This window comes from Sus scrofa, chromosome 12 (genome assembly GCF_054392235.1).
Source record: "Sus scrofa isolate SSC_HxYL_T2T_F1_AM1 chromosome 12, Sscrofa_HxYL_maternal_Yorkshire_Landrace_v2.0, whole genome shotgun sequence".
In the NCBI taxonomy this organism is placed as follows: domain Eukaryota; kingdom Metazoa; phylum Chordata; class Mammalia; order Artiodactyla; family Suidae; genus Sus; species Sus scrofa.
Genome location: NC_139394.1, coordinates 66,131,388 through 66,151,037, shown reverse-complemented (window position 1 = coordinate 66,151,037; position 19,650 = coordinate 66,131,388). Strand labels below are relative to the sequence as shown.

Sequence of the window (19,650 nt, the reverse complement as noted above, 5' to 3'; positions counted from 1 at the left end):
CACGACAGGAACTCTAGTGGGTAACTTTTTTTTAAACAAGAGAGGCCTCTTTCTGTAAGGCACTTAGAGGCCCCCGGCCTCGGGGCCCACAGGCAGCAGTCCGCCCGAGCAGTTTCCTACCCCCTGGATAGGTGCCCAGCAGCCAGGCCCAAGGGAATGCCTCTGTGTCTAGTGAACAGGAAGAGTCGTGGCCACCAGCCCCTCGCCCTCACCCAGGTGTGCTCTGTACCTCCAGGCGACTGCATTCTGGGTGTTTTCACAGAGTTTTGATGATTGGAGTCTGTACATATACACGATTGTTTGAAGTTGCTGGTCTTTCAGTGGCAAATGCATTTCCAGTAGTCCATTTGTACCCTCGTCTCGTATCGCTGGGGTTCGATACTGTATCTGCATGTGCATGATTTCCTGCCTTTACTGGTGACCTTTCTCATTTGTAATTTTCTTGCTTGCTTGCTTGTTTGTTTTTTAGGGCTGCACCTGAGGCACATGGAGGCTCCCGGGCTAGGGGTCGAATCGGAGCTCAGCTGCTCGCGATCTGAGCCTCGTCTGCGACCTTCACAGCAACGCCGGATCCTTAACCCACTGAGCGAGGCCAGGGACTGAACCCACAGCCTCATGGACACTGGCCGGATTCATTACCACGGAGCCACAAGGGGAACTCCCGTAATTCTCTCGTTGCTGGTTGTGGCCTTTTTTTCCCGTCCAGCTAATAAGTCCCTTCCGTAGCTGTTGTGAAGCTGCTTTAGTGGTGCTTTGGGTTGTCTGTGAAGCTCTTGATTTCTCCTTCAAATGTGAATGAGAGCTTTGCTGGGTAGAGTCATCTTGGCTGGAGGTATTTTCCTTTCCTCACTTCAAGTGTGTCCAGCCCTCTCTTCTGACTTGTAGTTTCTGCGGAAAATCAGCGGGCAAACCGCCTGGGGTTCCCTTGTGTGGTATCTGTTGCTTTTCTCTGGCTGCTTTCCGTGTTTTCTTTTTGGCTTTGACTCCGGTCGATTTGGTTAATAATGGGTGTCGCGGAGTGGTCCCGCTTGGGTTCACTTTGACGGTACCTGCTGTGCCTCCTCGGTTCGGTTCGAGAGGGTGATGCCTTTCCCGTGTTGGGGAAGTTGTCCGCTCTCAGGGCCTCAAATGCCTTCGCTGGCCTCTCTCTCTGTCCTCCTGCGGCGCTGCTGTACTGCGAGCGGCGGTGGGTTTAAGGTTGTCCCAGAGTTTCCGAGGCTCTCATTTCATTCTGCTTGCTTTTCTGCATCAGCAGTTTCCACCAGCTTCCTCGTTCCTCTGCCTCCCGTAATCTGCTCTTGGTTCCTTCTAGTGAATTTTTAATTTCGGTTACTGAGGTTTGGATCTCTGCTTGTTTAATCACTAAGTCCCCGTGTCTTTATTCACATTTTCTTCTAATTTATCAGTCCTTGCCGCCAGCGTTTTCCCCAAGATCTTGGGTCATCTTTGCTCTCATTATTCTGAAATCTTTTTTTTTTTTTTTTTCCATGGAGGCTGCTCATCTCAGGTCACTTAGCTGTTTTGCTGGGTTTTTTTCTAGTTCTCTCACCTGGCTTATGTTCCTCTGCCTTCTCATTTTGCATAGCTTGTCATCTGGTCTCCTTTTTGCAGGCTGGAGGGTGGTAGCCTGTCTTGCTTCTGGTGCCTGCCCCCCTGGTGAGTGAAGAGGGTACTGGGGTTTGCAGCCGGCTTCTTGGTGGGAGGGACGGTGCCAGCCCACTGGAAGGTGGAGCTGAGTCTCGTCCCTCTGGTGGGTGGGGTTTTTGTCTCTGGGTGTGACTGGAGGTGGCTGTGTGCCTGGGAGGACTGTAGGCGCCTTTTTTGCTGATGGGTCTGGCTGTCTGGCCTGGGGCATCTCAGCCCTGATGGGCGGTGCCAGGTTTCTCCAAAATGGCCACCTCCAGGGCAGCTCAGGCCTATGACTATTCCTGGGACCTCCGCCTCCAGTGTCCTGTCCCCACAGGGAGCCACAGCCGCCCCCTGCTTTCCCAAGACCCGCAGTACATCTGACCAGAAATGGAGCCCCTGCTGTGCCCCGGGACCCAGGGCACATGCAGTCCTGTGTGGGCCCCGCAAGAGTGGAGTCTGCCCCCTGCCCCCGTGGAGCTCCTGTGCACACGCCCGCTGGCCCTCAACGCCCAGTGCTCCGGGGCTCCGCCTCCCCGTGCCAGGCCCCTGGGCTGGGGAACCTGACGTGGGGCTCGGAGCTCTCCCTCCTGGAGGAGCGTCTCTGTGACAGTTCCTTTCCAGTCTGCGGGTCACCCCCCCCGCCCCCCAGCGGGGGTGTGATTGCTTATATCACAGAAGCGCCCCCTCCTACCATCAAGATGTGGCTTCTTTGTCTTTGGGTGTAGGATATACTTTTTGGTAGTTACAGTCTGTTTGATTGATGGTTGTTCAGCAGTTAGGTGTAATTTTGGTGTTTTCTTGAGAGGAAGTGAGCTTAAGTCCTACGCCACCATCCTGTCCCAATCCTCGAGAAATCAGTATCTGTTTTCGTAGTAGGTTAACGTGACATTTTAAACAACGACATGCAGCAAACAGCACATATGGGACTTGGGGGGATGCATGGCTGTGAACAAAGCAGGCAAGAAATGCCTACTCTCGTGGACCTTACTTTCTCTAAGGGGCGAGGCAGTGATAAAGCCAACCAGGAGTTCCCTTGTGGCTCAGTGGGTTAAGGATCTGGCAGTGTCACTGCTGTGGCACAGGTTCGATCCCTCTACCAGGGAACTTATGCATGCCATGGGCTTGGCCAAAACGAAAAATCCAGTCAGCCAGCCATGGGGCCTATTGCCTCGGAGGCGGAGTTAGGAGACATACGGATTTCAAACTCGGTGGTTAGGGTTGCTCCCTGGGTGACACGAACAAAGACTTGGAGGCCAGGGGGCCCTGCAGGTGTCTGAAAGGGTAGTCCCAGCAGAGGAAAGGCAGTGCAAAGGCCCTGGGGCTCAGAGAGGGGCCGGGCGGACCACCAGCTTGGCACCTGGGGAAGCCCTGGGGACCAGGCTGGGCCGGGTGTTCTCTGCCTCCCGTTGCAGCCAGAAGACAGATCCTTCGTTGTCTCCACTGTACCGTCTCCTCTAGAGCAGACTGGGGGCCCCCCATGGGCCCCCACAGGCCCCCATGCCCGCCTCTGGGCAGCCCCTTGTTCTGCGCAGCAGCCGCAGCCCGCCTTCTTTCTCTCGTTTTGACAGGGTGGCGGTGCCTTTCGCTGAGTGGTGAGTCAAATGATGGAAAAGCAATTACTGTCCACACAGACTGATGAGCATGGAGCTGGTAATAAGCGATCCTCCCCCCCGCCCCCCCGCACCAGGAGGCTCTTGAATGCCAGCCGCCGGCTGCTGCCGTGTTCCTTCTTGCCACCCACCCTTCCCAGAGCGGAGGGGCTCTGGCTGTCCGTCTGCCCCTCAGCCCTGGCTCCTGGGGCCCCTTGGACCCGCTGGTGCTCGCGTCCCGGAAACTGCGCCGAGACGGGGCGGGGGCGGCATAGCTTAGGGTCGGACGGAGCGGAGAGTTTGGCTCAGCTGTGGGATCCGGCACGTGACGCCACTCCCGCCGGAAGTGCGGTCAGGGGGCGCGGCCTCGTGGCCTCCTGGGGGGCGGGGCCTGAGGGGGGGGCAGGGGCTCGACTGTCTTGGCCCTTGGGGGGAGGCCGCGTTCGTGGACGTGGAGGGAAGGCTTCGCAAACGTCTGAAGCCTCCAGACACTTCTGCACCCCCATCCCCTAGCACCCTCCAAAGGGCCCCGAGACCCCCCCCAGGCCCTGCGGAAGGGCTGGGGGGCCTTTAGGGGTTCGCCCGTGGCCCCAGGAAGGAGGGGGCTGCTGCTAAGTGTGTGGTGGTGTCGCCCATGTAGGGCGGCCATCCTGGGGGGCGGGGCTGCCTTATTCTCCTTATTCTTCCTTAGGCCCCAGGACGGCCCCCCTCTGTCCCAAGCAGGCCGTCCTGGCGCAGGGCCCAGAGGCTGAGGGGCAGGGAAGCCCGTGGACCCCACAGAGCAGCCGATGATTTGAGAAACACGTTCTCGTCTTACTCCCGGTCTCATATTTACTCCTTGTCCCCCCCTCCCCAGCACATGGGGAGGCCCAAAGCGTTCCCACGCCCCCCCCCCACGCCGGGACACCCCCATCCCCAGCGCCTGAGCTGGGTGACTTTCCCCTCCTTCCTTGTTGGGCTCTACATTTTTTTCCCCCTGCGTCTACAAACGAGGAAACCAGGTCATCACACATCCTTGGGTAAGTGGGTGGGATGGAACCACGGCTGGGCCCCAGAGCTGCTGCTGGGAGCGCCCACCTTCTCGCCCCTGTCTCTGGGAACAGCTCCCTGCCGAAGCCCCCCGGGGAGTCGGGGGGCGGGGACCGGAGCCCCTGGGGAATGAGCGGCTCTGGGCCCGGTGCGTGTTCTCTGCGGTCGCCTGTGCGTGGGTGTCCCAAGCGTGCTTGGCTCCTGGAATAAAGGCAGGGCCTGAGCCGGCTTCTGCGCGCGGCCTCAGGAGTTGCAGCGGGGGGCCTACAACCCACCTTTGCTGGCAGCCCTTCCCTGTGGGTGGCCTCACACCAGGTCCTGGCCCACTGAGCTCCCCCCACCTTTCTCCGTAACAGTCAAGGCAGGGAGGTGCCGAGGCTCAAGCTGCCCCCCTACTCTGGGCCCTAAGAAGAAGGCCTTTGGGGGCTGCCAGCGATGAGCTGGGGGCACTGACGCGGTGGCTGCTGGGGGTGCCGGATGGATGGGGCCTGGCCCTGCTTTGTGCAGTTTCTCCCTGGTCCTGCGGCCTGGGTCGGCCAGCCTGCAGGTGCCCCCCCAGGCGAGTGTGGACGGTCTGGTGCATGGGCCTGACTTTCTCCTGGCTTCTTTCCAGGGTCCCTCCTGGCTTGGTGAGAGCTTGACAGCTGTGGCCTTGAACAAGTCCAGGGGGAGGAGGGGGGGGACCCTGGGCTGGACCAGGAGTCCCAGGAAGGTGGGCTCCTGGGCGCCCTCCCCTTCTCCCTGCAGCAGAGCCAGCCAAACCCTCAGCCTGTGCCCTCTGCCCCCCCTCCTCCCCAGCTTCAGAGGTCACCGTCCCTCTACAGAAGGGGCCTCTTCCCACCCCCACCCCAGCCCCCTTGTCAGTGTCTCTCCTCCTGTCCTTCTGCAAAGAAATCATAAGGAGAGAGCCTGAGGCAGCTCTTCTAGTGGCACAGCCCCATCTTCTCCTGGCAGAGCTGGTGAGCTGTGGGCCGGAGCAGTGGCCTTTGATGCTGTATCTTTGCGCCGGCTCCCCCGCCCCCACGCCTGAGTTGGAGGGTGGTGCCGCCGTGAGCATTTTTGCCGCCTCCAGCGGGCACGGGGCTTGCGGCTCTTAACGGCACCGTCTCGTCTCCGCGATGGATGCTCTCCGCGTCCAGCTGCTCCCGTGTCGGAAAACCCGCTGAACCCCGCTCGCGAAATTAAAAGATGCGGCAGCTGGGCCGCTTCAACAGGGAGGGGCACGGGTCGTAGCGCTCCCTGTTTTTAAATAATGTTTCTGGTAATGCGTTTTGGAGGATGCGAAAAAAAAAATAAAAAAAGCCGTAGCAATGGTAATGACATCCACAGGACACTCGGCAGGAAACGAGCGCGGTCTGGGACTAATAAAAGCCGAAATGTAATTTGTGCAGATATACGAGGCGCAGCCTTCAGAGTGGGCCTGGGTTTGCGAATTCCGGGCTCATAAACACGGCCCGGGCGGGGAGGGCAGGGCAGGGCAGGGCGCGGTGCCCTCCGCCTGGAACAGGTCCTCCAGGTCCGAGGCCGCTGCGGCGCCTGCTGCAGCAGGAGCAGCCCTGAGTGGAGGTGGCCTCGGCTCGCCAGCCCCGGGCCGGGCAGCGTGGCGCTGCCAAGGGCGCAGGGGAGCCCGGACTGGAGGTGGGGTCAGGAGGCGCCTCTGGGGCCTTTGGGTCACAGCGGGCACCTCTCTGGTGTTTGGTCCAAGTCCGGGATGGACTGAAGGGGGTCAGAGGGTGGGGCGCCTCGGACTGGGTGCCTGCGTCGAACTGGGCCCTGGGCCCTCCTGGGGGGACACTGGTTCCTCTCCAGGGCCACCGTGCTTCGGGCCCTGAGGCTGGGCCAGCTGACCACTGGGGGCAGAGGGAGGCTCTCCGCTCGGGTTCCCTCCCTCGTCAGCCACCCCCCAACCCCATGTCCTCGAGGTGGGATCTCAGGGTGAAGGGGCTGAGCCGGACCTGCTGGAGAGGCCCCTCCCTGCTCGCTGCTGTGCCTGCTCCCTCTCCTCTGGACCCCCTTGTTTGTTTTCGGCCCCTCCCATTGCTCTAGAAGCTCCTAGCGGTGGCAAGCCACCCCTTCCCCCACCACATGTAAAGTTGCAGCCCGAGGGCCGAACCTGAGCCACAGCAGTGGCAACTCCAGGTCCTTAACCCACGGCACCACCAGGTAACTCCTGTTCCGCTTCTGGGTCGGGACCAGACACTGGAGGGTGAGGGCCTGGGCTGTGCAGGCCGAGCGGAGCCTAGCAGCGGCGGCAAGCAGCTGTGGGGAGAGCCGGCGCCCAGCCCTGGCTCTGATGCCCGAGCCTGGAGCCTCCTTGCTCTGTTCTCCGCTGGGAGGGTCTTGGGGGAACACAGCCCGGATGCTGCAGCCACCTCTGATGTGAAGCCAGTTGTTCTGCCCTGAAGGGCCCCCACCCCACCCCACCCCACCCCAGGGTCACTGCCTGACCCAGGATCCTGCTTTGGCGAGGTTGGACCCCACGTGCCCGCCCCAGCCCTTAAAATCATAAGCAGATGGGCTCTCAGCCTCACTCTGACCCGGTGGAGGCAGGAGGGGCCGACCAAGAGGGCCAGGGCGGCTTCAGGCTCAGAGGGCCTGCAGCTCCCACCCCTCAGCTCCCGCCGCCTCACTCTGGGCCTCGTAACCTGCTCAGGCACCTACGGTATCAAAAACAGGAGGCAGGTGCTGCCGTTGTGTGTTCCTGGGAGTCAGAGAAGGGGACGTTTTATGCCTCCAGAGGCTCAGCGGCCCTAATCGTCTGCTGGAAGGAACAGATTCCAGATGGCAGGGCAGTGATGGAAGAGGTGTGCACGCGAGTGTGTGTGTGTGTGTGTGTGTGTGTGCGCGCGCGCGCGCGCGTACGTTCCAGGCCTCGGTGAGTGGCTCCCGGGACAGGGGCGAGCCCTCCCCAGTCCCCCGCACGCTGGGTCACGCTTGAACACGGCTGTGCTGGGACTAGATGACAGGATCCAGCAGCCCCAGGGGACAGGGGAGCAGGAAGTGCCCTGATGAGCGATGCTGAGCCGTCAGGAAAGGGGGGGCAGACTCCCCGGGGAGCTGGCGCTGGGGAGCCGGGCGGCCCCTCCCTCCTCTACAGCCGACCGCCCCCGGACACAGAGGTGGTCAGAGGTGGTCACTAAGGGCACAGCTGGCGGGGAGGGAGGCTCAGGCCGCGCGGAGGCCGCCGTGGAGAGAGCTGCGGGGAAGGGCAGCAGGGCTGCTGGGGAGGCGGGCGTTCCACGGCAAGGAAGCGGCCGTCTGAACGTTCTCCCTCTGCCCTTTCTCTTCGCCCAGATAACCAGCCCGAGTCATGCAGTCTTTTCGAGAAAGGTGTGGTTTCCATGGCAAACAACAGAGCTACCCGCAGACCTCACAGCCGACGTCTCGCCTGGAGAACTACAGGCAGCCGAGCCAGGCCGGGCTGAGCTGCGACCGGCAGCGCCTGCTGGCCAAGGACTATTACAACCCGCAGCCGTACCCGGGCTACGAGGGCGGCGCCCCGACGCCCGCCAGCGCCGCGCGCGCCGGCAAAGGCCTCTCCTCGCAGCAGGCCCTGCAGGGGAGGCCGGCCTTCGCGGGCTACGCCGTCCAGGACAGCGGCCCGTACCCGGGCCGCTACTCGGGCGAGGACAGCCTGCAGGCCTGGGGGACCCCCCAGCCGCCACCCCCCCAGCTGCAGCCCCTGCCCGGGGGGGTGGGCAAATATGACGAGAACCTGATGAAAAAGACGGTGGTGCCCCCCGGCCGGCAGTACGCGGAGCAGGGCGCCCAGCTGCCCTTTCGGACTCACCCGCTCCACGTCCAGCAGCCGCAGCTGCCGCAGCCCCCGCAGCCCCCCGCGTACCCCAAGCTCCAAAGGCAGAAGCCACAGAACGACATGGCCTCGCCTCTGCCCTTTCCCCGGGGCGGCCCCTTCCCCCAGCACTCCCAGTCCTTCCCAGCCGCCTCCACCTACTCCTCCGCCGGGCAGGGGGCCCACTCCTACAAGGGCTGCACGGCGCCGTCCGCGCAGCCCCACGACCGGCCCCTGACTGCCAGCGCCAGCCTGGGCCCCGGCCAGCGGGTCCAGAGCCTCCACGCTTACCCGTCCAGCCGCCTCAGCTACGAGCCGCAGAAGCAGCAGCAGCAACAGCAGCAGCAGCAGCAGCAGCAGGCCCTTCAGAGCCGCCACCACGCCCAGGAAACGCTGCACTACCCGAACCTGGCCAAGTACCAACACTACGGGCAGCAGGGCCCGGGCTACTGCCCGCCGGACACGGCCGTCAGGACCCCGGAGCAGTACTACCAGACCTTCAGCCCCGGCTCCGGCCACTCGCCCGCGCGCTCCGTGGGCCGCTCCCCTTCGTACAGCTCCACCCCGTCGCCGCTGATGCCCAACCTGGAGACCTTCCCCTACGGCCAGCAGCCGCTGGGCAGCGGCGCCTTCCCCGCCGGCCTCCCCGACCACAGCCACTTCATGCCCCTGCTCAACCCCTCCCCCACGGACGCCGCCGGCTCCGTGGACGCCCAGGCGGCCACCTGCAAGGCCCTGCAGAAGGACAAGCTGCCCGACGCCCTGCTGTCGGACCTCAGCCTGCAGAGCCTCACGGCGCTGACCTCGCAGGTGGAGAACATCTCCAACACGGTCCAGCAGCTGCTGCTGTCCAAGGCGGCCGGGCCCCCGAAGAAGGGCGTCAAGGGCCTGGTGTCCCGGGCCCCGGAGCCGCTCAAGAGCCAGCACTGCAGCCCCGAGGGCGGCGGCTACGCGGCCGAGCCGGTGGGCACGCCGCTCTCGGAGCCGCTGAGCAGCACGCCGCAGTCCACGCACGCCGAGCCGCCCGAGGCCGACTACCTGAGCGGCTCCGAGGACCCGCTGGAGCGGGGCTTCCTCTACTGCAGCCAGGCCCGCGGCAGCCCCGCCCGGGTCCGCGGCGGCTCCAAGGCCACGCCCGAGTCCGTGTCCACCTGCTCCGTGACCTCCCCCGACGACATGTCCACCAAGTCCGACGACTCCTTCCAGAGCCTGCACAGCAGCCTGCCGCTCGACAGCTTCTCCAAGCTGGTGGCCGGCGAGCGGGACTGCCCGCGGCTGCTGCTCAGCGCCCTGGCGCAGGAAGACCTGGCCTCCGAGATCCTGGGGCTGCAGGAGGCCATCGGCGAGAAAGCCGAGAAGGCCTGGGCCGAGGCGCCCGGCCTGGCCACGGACGCCGGCAAGACGGCCTTCTCGCTGGAGAACCACAGCGCCTGTCTGGACCCCGTGGCCAAGGGCACGTGGCCGCGGCCAGGGGAGCCGGAGGCCCTGCCCGAGCCCTTGCAGCTGGACAAGGCTGGCAGCGCCAAGGACTTCAGCCCGGGGCTGTTCGAAAACGCCCCCGTGGCCTTTGCCACCCCTGACCCCAAGAAGACGGCGGGCCCCCTCTCCTTTGGCACCAAGCCCACCCTCGGAGCTGGCGCCTCGGACCCCACCGCGGCCGCCTTCGACTGCTTCCCCGACGCGACGGCCGCCAGCTCGGCCGACGGCGCCAATCCCTTCGCCTGGCCCGAGGAGAACCTGGGGGACGCCTGTCCCCGCTGGGGGCTGCACCCCGGCGAGCTCGGCAGGGGGCTGGAGCAGGGCGGGAAGGCCGTGGACAGTGTCGGCCAGGAGAGCGCCCGCGAGGCCTCGGCCTGCCTGGGCTTCCCGGAGGAGGAGCCCCCGGGGGAGAAGGCCGCGGGGCCACGGGGCTCCAAGCAGGAGGAGGCGGGCGGGGTGAAGGAGGAGGCGGGCGGGCTGCTGCAGTGCCCCGAGGGGGGCAAGGCCGACCGGTGGCTGGACGACGGCAGGCACTGCTGCTCCGCCGCCGACTTCGGGGACCTCCCGCTGCTGCCGCCACCGCCGGGCAGGAAGGAGGACCTGGAGGCCGAGGAGTACTCCTCCCTGTGCCAGCTCCTGGGCAGCCCTGAGCAGAGGCCGGGCGTGCAGGACCCGCTGTCGCCGAAGGCCTCGCTGCTGTGCGGCAAGGAGGAGGTGGAGGAGGTGCTGGACCCCAAGGCCGGCTGGGGCTCCCCCTGCCCCCTCTCTGGGGAGTCCGTCATCCTGCTGGGCCCCACCGTGGGTGCCGAGTCCAAGGTCCAGAGCTGGTTTGAGGCCTCCCTGTCCCACATGAAGCCAGGGGAGGAGGGGCCCGATGCGGCGCTGGCTCCGGGGGATCCCTCCTCCCTGGCCCCCGACGCCCCTCTGGCCCAGATGCCCAACAAGCCTGCTGGGCCCGAGGCGCCCATCGCCAAGAAGGAGCCTGTGCCCCGTGGCAAGAGCTTACGGAGCCGGCGGGTGCAGCGGGGGCTGCCCGAGGCCGAGGACTCCCCGTGCCGGGCGCCGGCGCTGCCCAAAGACCTGCTGCTCCCCGAGTCGTGCACGGGGCCCCCCCAGGGCCAGACGGACGGGGCAGGGGCCCCGGGCCGGGGGGCCTCGGAAGGGCTCCCCAGGATGTGCACCCGCTCCTTCACGGCCCTGAGCGAGCCCCGCACGCCCGGCCCCCCAGGCCTGCCCACCACCCCCGCCCCCCCAGACAAGCTCGGGGGCAAGCAGCGAGCCGCCTTCAAGTCGGGCAAGCGGGTGGGGAAGCCCTCGCCCAAGGCCGCGTCCAGCCCCAGTAACCCCGCCGCCCTGCCCGTGGCCTCCGACAGCAGCCCCATGGGCTCCAAGACCAAGGAGACAGACTCGCCGGACGCGCCGGGCACAGACCAGCGCTCCATGACGCTCCGGTCCCGCACCCGGACCCAGGAGGCCTTCCACTCCAAGCGGCGGCGGCCCTCGGAGAGCCGGCTCCCCAACTGCCGCGCCGCCAAGAAGCTGCTGGCCAACCACCACCTGCCCGCCGCGTTCAAGGCCGCCGGCAGCCCCCAGAAGGAGGCCAGGGCCAGCCAGCGGGCCCGGGTCCCCAAGCCGGGCGCCGGCGGCAAGCCCTCCGATCGGCCGCTCCACGCCCTCAAGAGGAAGTCGGCCTTCATGGCACCCGTGCCCACCAAGAAGCGCAGCCTGGCCTTACGCGGCGGAGCCGGGGATGCCAAGGAGGCGGGGGCCGAGGGGTCCCCCCCTCTCTTCAAGAGGGTGGCTTCCCCCAAGAAGGCCAAGCCCCCCAAGGGCAACGGGGAGCCCCCGGGGAAGCCACTGCCCCCCGAGACCCCCGACGCCTGCCTGAAGCTGGCCTCGCGGGCGTCCTTCCAGGGGGCCCCGAAGACCAAGGTGCTGCCGCCCCGGAAGGGCCGGGGCCTCAAGCTCGAGGCCATCGTGCAGAAGATCACCTCCCCCAGCCTCAAGAAGTTTGCGTGCAAGGCGGCGGGGGGCCCTCCCGGGACTCCTCTGAGCCCAGCGCCCCCCGAGAAGGAGCGGGCGCTCAAGGGCGCGGGGGGCAGCCCCCTGGCGGCCGAGGAGGGGCTCCTGACCCTGGGCCCCGGGCAGAAGTTCCCAGCAGCGCCGGGGGCCGAGCCGTTGTGCAGAAATCCGACCAACAGATCCTTAAAAGGCAAACTCGTGAACAGTAAGCAACTGTCCTCGACGGACTGTTTCAAAACAGAGGCCTTCCCGTCCCCAGAGGCCCTGCTGCCCGGGGGCGCTTCCCTGGCGCCCAAGAAGAGGAGCCGGAAAGGCAGGGCGGGAGCCCCGGGCCTCCCCAAAGGCTCCCTGGAGAAGCAGCCCCATCTCGGCCCGGCTCTGCTCCTGGCTCCCCGAGACAGGGCCAACGGCACGCAGGGGGGCAGCGAGGACAGCTCCGGCGGAGGCGGCAAGAAGCCAAAGACAGAGGAGCTGGGCCTGGCCTCCCAGCCCCCTGAGGGCCGGCCCTGCCAGCCCCAGACCAGGGCACAGAAGCAGCCGGGCCACGCCAACTATAGCAGCTATTCTAAGCGGAAGCGCCTCACGCGGGGCCGGGCCAAGAACGCCGCCGCCTCCTCCTCGCCCTGTAAGGGGCGTGCCAAGCGGCGGCGGCAGCAGCAGGTGCTGCCCCTGGATCCCGCAGAGCCTGAAATCCGCCTCAAGTACATTTCCTCCTGCAAGCGGCTGCGGGCCGACAGCCGCTCCCCCGCCTTCTCGCCCTTCGTGCGGGTGGAGAAGCGGGACGCGTTCACCACCGTGTGCACTGTCATCAACTCCCCGGGCGAGGAGCCCCAGCCCCACCGGAAGCCTTCCTCCTCCACCTCCTCCTCCTCCTCCTGCTCCTTCGCCTTGGACGCGACCGGGGCCTCCCTCCCCACGCTCCCTGGCGGCTCCGGCCTGCAGCCGCGGCCCTGCCTGCCCCTCTCCTCCACCATGCATCTGGGGCCCGTGGTCTCCAAGGCCCTGAGTACCTCTTGCCTTGTTTGCTGCCTCTGCCAAAACCCAGCCAACTTCAAGGACCTCGGGGACCTCTGCGGGCCCTACTACCCCGAACACTGCCTCCCCAAAAAGAAGCCAAAACTCAAGGAGAAGGTGCGGCCAGAGGGCACCTGTGAGGAGGCCGCGCTGCCTCTGGAGAGGACACTCAAAGGCCTCGAGTGCCCAGCCGCCACCTCTGCCACCACCGCTGCCGCCACCGGGAAGCCCCCCAGGCCTGACGGCGGCCCAGCTGACCCAGCCAAGCAGGGCTCCCTGCGCACCAGCGCCCGGGGCCTGTCCCGGCGGCTGCAGAGTTGCTACTGCTGTGACGGTCGGGGGGACGGCGGCGAGGAGGCCGCCCCGGCTGACAAGAGCCGCAGGCACGAGTGCAGCAAGGAGCCTCCCGCGGAGGCTGGCGGGGACACCCAGGAGCACTGGGTGCACGAGGCCTGTGCCGTGTGGACAGGCGGGGTTTACCTGGTGGCCGGGAAGCTCTTTGGGCTGCAGGAGGCCATGAAGGTGGCCGTGGACAGGGTAAGAGGCCAGCTTAGCCGGGTGGGGACCTCGGGCTCTGCAGGCAGGCAGTCCGTCCAGAAGTCCAGCTTTCTCTCCAGGGCTGCAGTGTGGGCCCCACATGCCGCCCTCCCAGGGCGTCCTCTGGGAGGCTGAGCGGGGGAGGGGTGCCCACCCCTCCCCCAGGCAGGACACACTCACCCGCCCCTGGCCCCGACCTGCCACCGCAGGGCCTGCCCAGTCCAGGGCTCACCACGCACTCACCTTGCCCCTTCCGGCTCCAGCCACCGCCCCCCCCAGCCCCCGCTCCTATATTCAGCTGAGGCCCCAGAACCGAAGACCAGGGCAGCCCACCCAAGCAGGTGGCCCAGCTCTGGTGCCCGGAGCCGGGAACACAGGGGAAGAGCCTGTGGCGCAGCAGGCCTTCCCCGGCAGCTGCTCCCGGAGCCTTCCCCGGGGCGAGGCCCTAAAATGCCCCAGAGGGCTCTGGGTTCAGACCCCAGCACTGCCCCGCCCTCACAGTGCCCTGCTCCCTGCGGAGAAGCCCTGAGGACTAGGGCCGTCCAGCCATGTAACAGCCGTGCCTGCTCCCTGACTGCCCCACCCAGGTGCTCTGCGGGCCTCTGCTGGGAGCAGGGACGGGGACAGCTAGGCAGGTGACACTGGCTGTGTCCTCACCAACGGGGCTGTCACCCCGACTGCACAGGACTCTGCTCCCCTCGCTCCTGGCCACAGTGGCACAGGAGTGAGCAGGCAGCGGGAGGCCACGCTGAGCCCGGCGGCCGCAGGACCTGCGGGTGCGAGTCGCCTTTCTCTCCAGGAAGTGCCTCCGGGAGCCACGCGGCCCCTGGCCCCACCTGCCCCACACCTGTTGAGCAGCCCTGACTGTCAAACGGGGCTCCCGTGCTGCCCGTGCCCTGCACCTGTCCCTCTGCGGCCAAGACGTGGCTGGGGGCCCCTCCAGGGCCCAGCGTCCCTCCCTGGCCTCTGCCACTTCCAGGCCTGACAGTGGCCCCCCGCCTGGAGCCCCCGCCCTGCCTGCCTCATTCCCTTCCTTTGCAGCTGCCCTGAGATAGGTCCAGGTCTGTGCTGTCACTAAAAATGAACCTGTGGAAGCTCCCATTGTGGCGCAGTGGTTAATGAATCCAACTAGGAACCAGGAGGTTGCGGGTTCGATCCCTGGCTTTGCTTCAGTGGGTTAGGGACCCTGCATGGCTGTGGCTGTGGCTGTGGTGTAGGCCGGCGGCTACAGCTCCGTTTAGACCCCTAGCCTGGGAACCTCCATGTGCTGTGGGTGTGGCCCTAAAAAGACAAAAAAACAGGAAAGAATCCTAAGGCTCACACCACCATCTCGGCTTCCCATCACCTGCTACCATTCAGGAGCTCCCGAAGCTGCCCTCAGCGCTGCCCTGGCCCTACACACACACCCCGCCGGGCTCTGTACCTTGCCTGGCCTTTCCTGAGTCCCATTCTGGACGCTCTGGTCTCACTTCACTGCACCAGCGTCCTGTCGGACTGGACAAAACGGGGGTCGGTCACATGCAGCTGGCTGTGCGGAGGTGCTGGAGCTTGGATTTGGCTGGGTCGCCATCCTCTAAGCCGGCCTGGTGGCCTCACCACCGCAAGTGCCCCTGGAGAGGTCAGAGTGGGGGTGGGCGCGCTTGTGGCTTTGGGGCCACCACGCCCCTGTCCCCCTTCACGGGAAGCCTGTGCGCTAGAGTAGGGGGGGCTCACCAAGGCAGCTCCCCCAGCTGGAAGACACCCGAGTCGTGGTCCGGCCCCCTGCCCGCTGACAGTCCAGGCCACCTCTGGCCGCCTGTCCCCACCACGGCCCTTCCTGCTCCAGCCTTGGTCATGCAGACCCCAGTGCCAACCCCAGCTCCTCTGAGGGCTGATCCCGTGACCCAGCACCCATGCCCACAGCGTCAGCACTGAGCCCATCAGCAGGTGGCTGCCCTGAGGGCCTGACCCCACACACAGTAGGACCTTTCTCTGCCTTCAGGCCCCTCAGTGCCTTTGTTCTGTCCCCTCCCTGGAGCCCTGCACGCCTACCTTCCGGGCCCTGTTTCCTAGTCAGCCTAGGGTCTGGCTCCCCCCGAGTCACTGGGAGAGCAGGGGTTCCAAATGCAGGTGCTGGCCTGAGCCCTCTGCACCCCATTTCTCCAGCCTGAAGTGCCTGCCTGAGGAGTTTGGGGGCCTCGGTGCAGGCAGGGTGGTGAGAAGCCATCAGCCAGAGGGGCCCCACAACCGTCAGAACACCTGCGCTGGGCAGCAGGTCACAGGGGCCTGGTCTGGGGGCCACTCCTGCCTCATCACCCCTTTGTGGGCCAGGAAGTGGGGACATCTGGCCCCAGAGCCCTTGGAGGCCCAGCCCAGACCTGGAGGAAACTGCTACCTGGAAGCCCCAAGCGAACACCTGCTGAGCCAGGATGGCCCCCAGCACCCTGCCCCCCAGCTTGGTGCCAGAGGGCACCTTCCAAGCACTTCTCAGCCTCGGTCCAGGGAGGGTGGGGAAGCCCTGCCCTTCCCCACTGCTGGGGGCAGGGGCACAGCCTGGGCTCCACCGATGGCTCGGTTCAAAGTCTAGACCAGCTAATCAGGAGCTGTGGTGCCCCCAGGCGAGTTACTCAGCTTCTCTGAGCCCCGGCTGCTCACCTGGGTAGAATGAACAGTAAGGCCAGGGCCACAGGGATGTTGCGAGAGGCCTCCACGCACGCCTAGCACAGCACCTGCTGTGGTCACTCCTCTCAGTGGCTTAGCCTCCAGGTGAGGGCCTGCCCATGTCACTCCCGCAACTGCACAGGGAGGCGGCAGTGCCCGTGTCTGCAGCATCTGAGAACCGGCTTGTCCCTCCCCAAGCCAAAGGTTTTGCTTCAGTCCTCCAAGGGCCCTCCCAGCATCACCCTCCTGGCCTGGTCACACCCCGACAGGCCACTGGGCCAGCCCCTGAGCTCAGCAGAGGGCACAGTAGACCAGCTGCTACCTGGGCAGGGGGCGTCCCACTTGGTTCAGTGCCTGAGCTGCCGCAGGGACTGGGACCCCAGTGTCACATCTGTACAGCAGAGTTCGTGAGAGCTACCCACTTGGGGGTGTGGGGCAGAGCTGGTGGGTGAGGGTGACAACAGCCCATGAGTTCTTGGCACCATGCCCGCTGTGCACACGAGGCGGAAGAGTTGAGCCGCTTGGCTGAAGTCCCGCAGTGCACAGTAGCCGAGCGGGGATGTGCCCAGGCCTGGGAGATGCCAAGAACCCCTACACTTGGCTGTGAAATAGTACTTCTGCCCAGCGAGCGCCCCCCACCCAAGACACCAGCCCAGGAGCTGGCACAGAACCAGCCCTGCGGACGGCCGCACCCCGTCCTGAGCCTCCCTCCAGCTGCTTTTCCCAGACCCTTGGGGGCAGGGGCCGTGACAGGTCTCCAGCCCCAGACTCACCCACTTCCCTCTCTCCTCGCCAGACTTGTTCCAGCTGCCAAGAAGCCGGGGCCACCATCGGGTGCTGTCACGAAGGATGCCTCCACGCCTATCATTACCCGTGTGCCAGCGACGCGGGTAAGAGCCAGACGCCGGCACGGGAGGTCGGGGGAGCGGGCACGGCTCCCTGCACCAGCCCTGCCCGAGCCCTCGGCTTCCCTCTCCTGCGCGGCAATGCTTTTGCTTTCCTTTGTTTTTACGGCCACACCTGCAGCACATGAAGTTCGCAGGCTGGGCGTCTAATCAGAACCACAGCTGCCGGCCTACACCACAGCCACAGCCACGCCGGATCCGAGCCGCCTCTGCGACCCACGCCGCAGCTCATGGCAACGCCAGATCCTTAACCCACTGAGCGAGGCCAGGGATCGAACCCGCATCCTCACAGAGACAACATCAGGTTCCTAACTTGCTGAGCCACAATGACAACTCCGCCCCCGCAGTTCTACCTCCTGTGTCTCCTCGGCCACGCGCCGGAGCAGTGCCCGGAGGCAGGGGCCCAAGGCGGAAGGAGGGGGCTGTCACTGCCAAGGGGCACCTAGAGGTGGGCGGGACCTCGGGCCTCGAAGCGCAGGGCCGCCAGGGCTGGGCCTCGAAGGCTGAACGGGAGCTCAATGGGTTGGAGAAAGAAAGGAAACGAGACACTTCAGTGACGAAAGCCGAGAGGCAAGGAGACGAGGTTCGAGCCAGACGTGCCGGCTGCGGGCAGAGCTGCGGCCGGTCTCCCGCAGGGCGGCGCGGTCTGGAGGCAGGAGCGGCGCCCCCGTGTCTGCCCCATTCTCCCCTCGCTCACGCGCCTGCTCCGCGGGCGTGTGTCCCACAGAGAATGCAGCTGCCCGCGTCCCGGGCACCTTCTTGGCGCGTGGACCGGGCAGGCCCACCACCGTCTCCGCGCCGGGTCCCCATCCCTAAAACGGAGGGTATTCGGACTCCTCCTTCCTGCCGCCGTGGGCAGCAGGAGTGAGGTCACCACGCCCCAGAACGGACGGCCCCAGTGCTCTTGGGGGGCGGCCCCCACGGCCGCTGGGCCCCCGCCACCCGCGCCCGCTCTCCTCTGGCCCATAGCGGGGCCGGCCGTATAGTGACTCTAGGCCTGAAGACAGAGCAGAGGCATCCCCCAGCAGGACCCTTCCCCACCCGAGCCTGCTGGGCAGAAGGGACCCCTGGCCCCAACGGAGCTGCTCCCAGGACCACTCGGGACTCTGAGTGACGGCGGTTCCTTGGTGAGGGCCAAGCCACTGTGCCCAGCAGGGAGAGGGCCTGCTCCGGCCCCGGCCTCCTGCCTCCCAGTGTGAGCAGATCTTAACCTGGACGCAGCCCCTTTGCCAGACACACAGCCCAACTCCCGTAAGAGCTGCCACACACCGCAGCCGTCCTCCCGCGGTGACCCCGTTGGCACGCACCCTGCCAGCCCTGCGCTGTCTCCAGCCTCATGTTTACAGACAGGCTGCCCGACCTGTGACCACGGCACCACAGGGACACAACCAGAGTGTGCCTCCCTGCTTGGCTGGTTCCACGTCCTGGGCTCTGTATACCTCCCAGTAGCGCCCGGGCTGCCAGGGGACTCGCCTCTGAGTGGAGCAGACAGGAAGTCCATGGTCCTTGCACAAAGCTGTAGAGACCACCAGACAAAGACAAGAGAGCCTGTGCCGCGGGAGAGGCCCATCCTGAGTTAGGAGGGAATCCTGGAGGACTTCTAAGAGGAGGTGACATGGGAGCCAGTCCTCAAGAGTTCAGGGAAGGTGGGCAGCAGCTGGTTTGTGGGGGGACCCGCACAGGCTTGGAGCAACACAAGCTGTCTCCAGTGAGGTCTCTGACCCATGGAACTTCCCTGGAGTAGGGTCTTGGTGGAGCCGCAGGGGCCGCGAGGAAGTGGGCTGGAGGCTGGGCGGAGGAGCGGAGCTGTGCTGGGGGAACAGGGCGGGGGCCAAGCAGGCCGTCCCACAGCCTGGCAGCTACTGGCCCTTCCAGGCCCAATCTCATGGCTTCACCCTCAGCCTCCATTAGCTCTCATGCAGGTGCTGCCGGCCTGGCCTGGCTGAGTTCCCTCAGGGGGCCAAGGTCAGTGGCTGCTGAGACACCCCCTCCCCGCGGCCCCTCCCCTTCAACAGCAGGCCCAGGACTGGCCACGCAGCTGACCATACCAGGCTCAGGCTGGCAGCATGGGGAAGGCAAGGCACCTCCTCCCTCACAGGAGGGGTTGCAGAGCCACTTGGGGGGGGGGTTCCTAGCATGAGGTGACTGCCTGAGCAGCAAGGAGCAGAGGTTTGGAAGGGCAGCAGCCGTGGCGGGGGCACAGCAGCCAGAGAAGGTGGGAGAACCCAGCCGGCGGGAGCCCCAGGCAGCTGTCCCCTATCAGCGCCTGCGCAAACCTGGGTCTGGACGCGGGGTCCCTGGGGCTCCGCAGGTGTCTGGGCCGGGCTCTCAACCGCGGAGCGCGACCCCTGCGCCTCGCTGCGAGCCGGCACCAGGGCCCACTTTGTCGGCTGGGTCGGCGTTCCGCAGCCGCAGACACGGGGAGAGAGCCCTCCCCCTCCACCCCCAGAGTGGACGCCGGTGGGCGGCTGAGCAACTTGGTTCTGGAAGTGACACCCTCCCCGCCCTCCACCCTTGGCGGCGGGGGCTCCGCGCCTGCAGCCCCCGGGCTCGGCCCCGTGCAGCTGGGAAAGTGGGAGCTCAGTCCCGCACTCGCCCGGCCTGCCTGAGCGCAGGCAAGGCCTCCCCTGACAAGCGGGGGCGTCCCAGGCGCGAGGGGGACGACCGTGAAGGGCAGACAGGCCAGGGGGCTGAGGTTCAGCAGGTGGCGTTCGGGTTCTGTCGCATTTCAAGCAGGGTCTGACTTACTCCGCAAACTGCCCCGCCGCCTGCGGCCTCCGGGGCGGCGCGACCCCCTCCCGGCCTGACGCGACGGCGTCCTGACCGCTCGAACGTCTCTTTGCTCGCAGGTTGCGTCTTCGTCGAAGAGAACTTTTCTTTGAAATGCCCCAAACATAAGGTGGGTGAGCGCGAGCCTTCCCCGGAGGGGCCCCGGCTGGAGAGGCGGCCGGGCGGGTCGGCGCTCGGCGTCCCGGGACCGCTGGCTCGCGGGCACGTGCTGGGGGCGGGCGCA

General features: G+C 66.1%; 1 protein-coding gene across 7 annotated transcripts in view; it reads left to right on the top strand.

Annotated features, from left to right (window-relative positions):
- RAI1 (retinoic acid induced 1) overlaps nt 1–19,650 on the top strand; it is a 103,447-nt gene that overhangs the window by 82,319 nt on the left and 1,478 nt on the right. For 3 of the 7 annotated variants that reach the window (XM_021068026.2, XM_084986327.1, XM_021068027.2), the window contains exons 2-4: nt 7,542–13,092; nt 16,529–16,622; nt 19,487–19,536. In XM_021068026.2, the coding sequence (XP_020923685.2) occupies nt 7,558–13,092; nt 16,529–16,622; nt 19,487–19,536 (5,679 nt within the window). In that variant the 5' untranslated portion in view covers nt 7,542–7,557. Of the gene's footprint in view, nt 1–3,197; nt 3,280–6,274; nt 6,411–6,925; nt 7,052–7,541; nt 13,093–16,528; nt 16,623–19,486; nt 19,537–19,650 lie in introns of those variants that run through there. The other 4 variants (XM_021068022.2, XM_021068024.2, XM_021068025.2 and 1 more) reach the window with 4 other exon arrangements.